The following is a 2,790-nucleotide window of genomic DNA, read 5'->3' as shown; positions in this document are numbered from 1 at the left end:
TCGCTGTGAGCGCCCCCGCACTGCGGCCCGAAGGCAGTGCAGGGCAGGCGGGAGGCCGTGCCTTGGGCGAGTTAAACATGTACTACTTGTACTTCTCACGTTATTAGCATGAATTCTAGAACACCTCGAATTCCCTGTTCCCTCGGAAAGGTCTGACTTCCCTATGTAACCGAGTTTAGCAAGCGCTCAGCAGCGCCAGTTCCCTTCTTGTTCTCACCAGCTGCCCGTCCCGTCCACCTTCCTGTTCTCACACTTGGCCACAAAGCTGCACTACCCTGCTCCCTGCTGTTCCAGGCAAGTCTACAGAGGAAATATGAAAAAAAACACCTTCTTTGGATTGAGTTAAAAAACCCAAACAACTGTCGACCACATTTTGAGTGTATGTTAAATGTTCCTTTGAAGGCTAGTTCATAAATTAGATATAAATACATAAATTCCACACCATACTGATCAATAACAACGTACATGAATTTTGCATAGTTTTTCTTTATTACATAATTCTTCCTCCCCCCTCCAGCGTATGACTTCTGGGGACAAAAGTTTCTCAACACTTATGGACTAATGGAATTCCTGGACACATATGTAATTAAATCATCTTCCAAAACCTAAGATTGGAAATTAAACTAGCACTGATGAATTGCTTTTCTGTAGCTTTACATATTCTCTCAAGATAAAAACCATAATCCTATTCTGCCAACGTACGAGATAAGATGATGAATCAAATGAAAATATTTTCCATTTCATCAGCAGCCTTTATTTCCATGTAGCTTCTTCACCAGGTTTCAACTCTCTGTGTAGAAAGAAAAAAAATAGAGGAAATACTTAAATTAGGATCATTTTTGTAGAATAATTACTAATAAATGTAATAAATTATTCTACAATACCTTGATTTTGAGAGTTATGTATAAATTTAACTTTCCTTGCAATTTTTGTCTGATAAGCTTCCTCTTTTCTTTACAAAACTTCAATGGATTGAGTCCTCTAAACTCCCATTCATTCAAATGGCAGGACAAAACAGCTGACATCTAAGGCGTTAACCGACTTTTTACATAATGGGACCCAAAAAGAAAAAATCTATTTCTTTTAAATACAAAAATTCATTACTTTAGTGGGAAGAGAACTAAGTGTGAAAGCAGAGGGGATTTTTGCAATATGCTGAAATACTAGCCCACCTTCATCAGGAACTGCAGTAAGAAAAGTGCTAATGTAACAGTGGGATGGATTATGTCATAAGCTTACTTTCTTACTCAGAACTAATTTTTAGCACAGTAAAATAAAAATCCACCTGCAAACTGATAATAGTATTCCTACTATTAGTCCATGCTATGCAGCACGATCTTTTTTTCTGTTGTTTCATTAACCCTATGGTCTAATATAGAATTAGAACTGACATAGATGAGGCAATGCATTAAGTTATCTACATCCTCCCTGAGAAGTCAGCTAGTAAGCCCAAACTGATCAGTGCATATAATCACATCCTTCAGTGAAGATACAGCAGTTGCCAACATAGATGCTGTTAATTTTCAAAAACTTGGTTATTTATTTTTAAATGACACAAATTTATAGAAGTATTTAGTTAAAAAGTACGGTGATAATTTTAAATCTAAGACAGAAGTTTGCTATAATCCACTGAAAAGTTGAAAATCAAAATTCAAGCACTGTGTTTCCCAATGATGTTTTAGAGAGAGACAAAATAATGGTTTCCACATTTCATGACTAAGAACTTGACAGCAGTTAATGATCCTTTCTTTCATGACCAAGATGGCTCCTAAAGCCCCAATTTTCAGAGGGCATTAGTGACCTAAAACCCTTCATGAATGCTTGCTGAAATTTTTACGGCTTTCTTCCCTTCAATATTTTGACAGCATCAGATTTTTTTTCATACTCAAGACTTTCAAAAAGAACAAAGAAGCAGTTCACAAAATAAATATATATATATTTAAGAGGCATCATAAAGCAGACCTTCTATATAATAAGCTCTTGTTTCTGAAGGCAGACAGTTTTTCGTCGTTCCTTCTGTCCAAATAGCATCCAATCACAAATCCTAAGGGAACAAGGATGTGAACCCAGTGATCACGCACAGCTTGGGCGAAATTCACCATGACTGCTAGAATGCAAAGCATAACAGATTACAGTTACTGACAAATCTGTACATGGAAACTGTTGCATACCTGGCACCTTTAATCTCACTAACTAGGATCCTACAACAGCGTAATAAACATGAGGGCCATCAAACACTTCCTATGAGACCCATGCTGTTCTCAAATCCACACACAGGTTTCTTAGAAATAATCTCAACTAACTCTTGGCCCTGGGAAATAGGATTTTAACCTAAAATGGGAGAGAAATGGAACATCTCTTTTAAGATATCCCTGGTGAAATAGTTCCATTTAAATGTTCTAGAGTAATTTGCCCATTAAAGTAACTCGAATGATACAGAAGTTTGCTGTTCTGTAAAACATTTATAACCTAAACTCCTGTAGATGGACGCTTTATTATCTGCAACGAGACTGAAAGATAAGCTGTACATTCAGTGGGGAATGGACATTTCTATGTCCAAGAAAGGGCATTTCTAACATCCAGCGAGCCTTTTCCAACCTAACCAAAGCCTTCCAGATTAGCGTCTTGCTGGAAGTTAAGAGACACCAAGGAAGTCACAGCTGCAAGCTCGAAACTACATACTAATTACAGAGGACAGACACGAACGGCGCCGTTCCCCTCACAGCGGCGGCGGGACGGCGGCACAGCACACACCCGAGGCGGTGGGGGGAGCACGGCGGGAGGCGCTGC

The 2,790-nt window shown here is 38.7% G+C and overlaps 1 protein-coding gene across 1 annotated transcript; it reads right to left on the bottom strand.

Annotated features, from left to right (window-relative positions):
- Positions 1-753: 753 nt before the first annotated feature.
- NDUFB1 (NADH dehydrogenase (ubiquinone) 1 beta subcomplex, 1, 7kDa) lies at positions 754-2,102 on the bottom strand. The gene is made up of 2 exons (XM_009708725.1): positions 1,963-2,102; positions 754-790 (listed from the first exon to the last, which is right to left on the bottom strand). Exons 1-2 carry the CDS (start codon positions 2,100-2,102, stop codon positions 754-756), a joined length of 177 nt encoding a protein of 58 aa, XP_009707027.1.
- Between the last annotated feature and the right edge of the window lie 688 nt (positions 2,103-2,790).

This window comes from Cariama cristata, unplaced genomic scaffold (assembly GCF_000690535.1).
Source record: "Cariama cristata isolate BGI_N322 unplaced genomic scaffold, ASM69053v1 C11368186, whole genome shotgun sequence".
Classification (NCBI taxonomy): Eukaryota; Metazoa; Chordata; class Aves; order Cariamiformes; family Cariamidae; genus Cariama; species Cariama cristata.
Note: the sequence above shows the minus strand (reverse complement) of the source record. Positions and strands in the feature narration are given on the sequence as shown.

Coding starts and splice junctions, on each gene's coding strand:
- NDUFB1 (XM_009708725.1), bottom strand. CDS start 2,102: ATGGTGAATTTCGCCCAAGCTGTGCGTGATCACTGGGTTCACATCCTT. Junction 791..1,962: donor AAGAGCTTATTATATAGAAG/GTCTGCTTTATG, acceptor CTTTCTACACAG/AGAGTTGAAACCTGGTGAAG.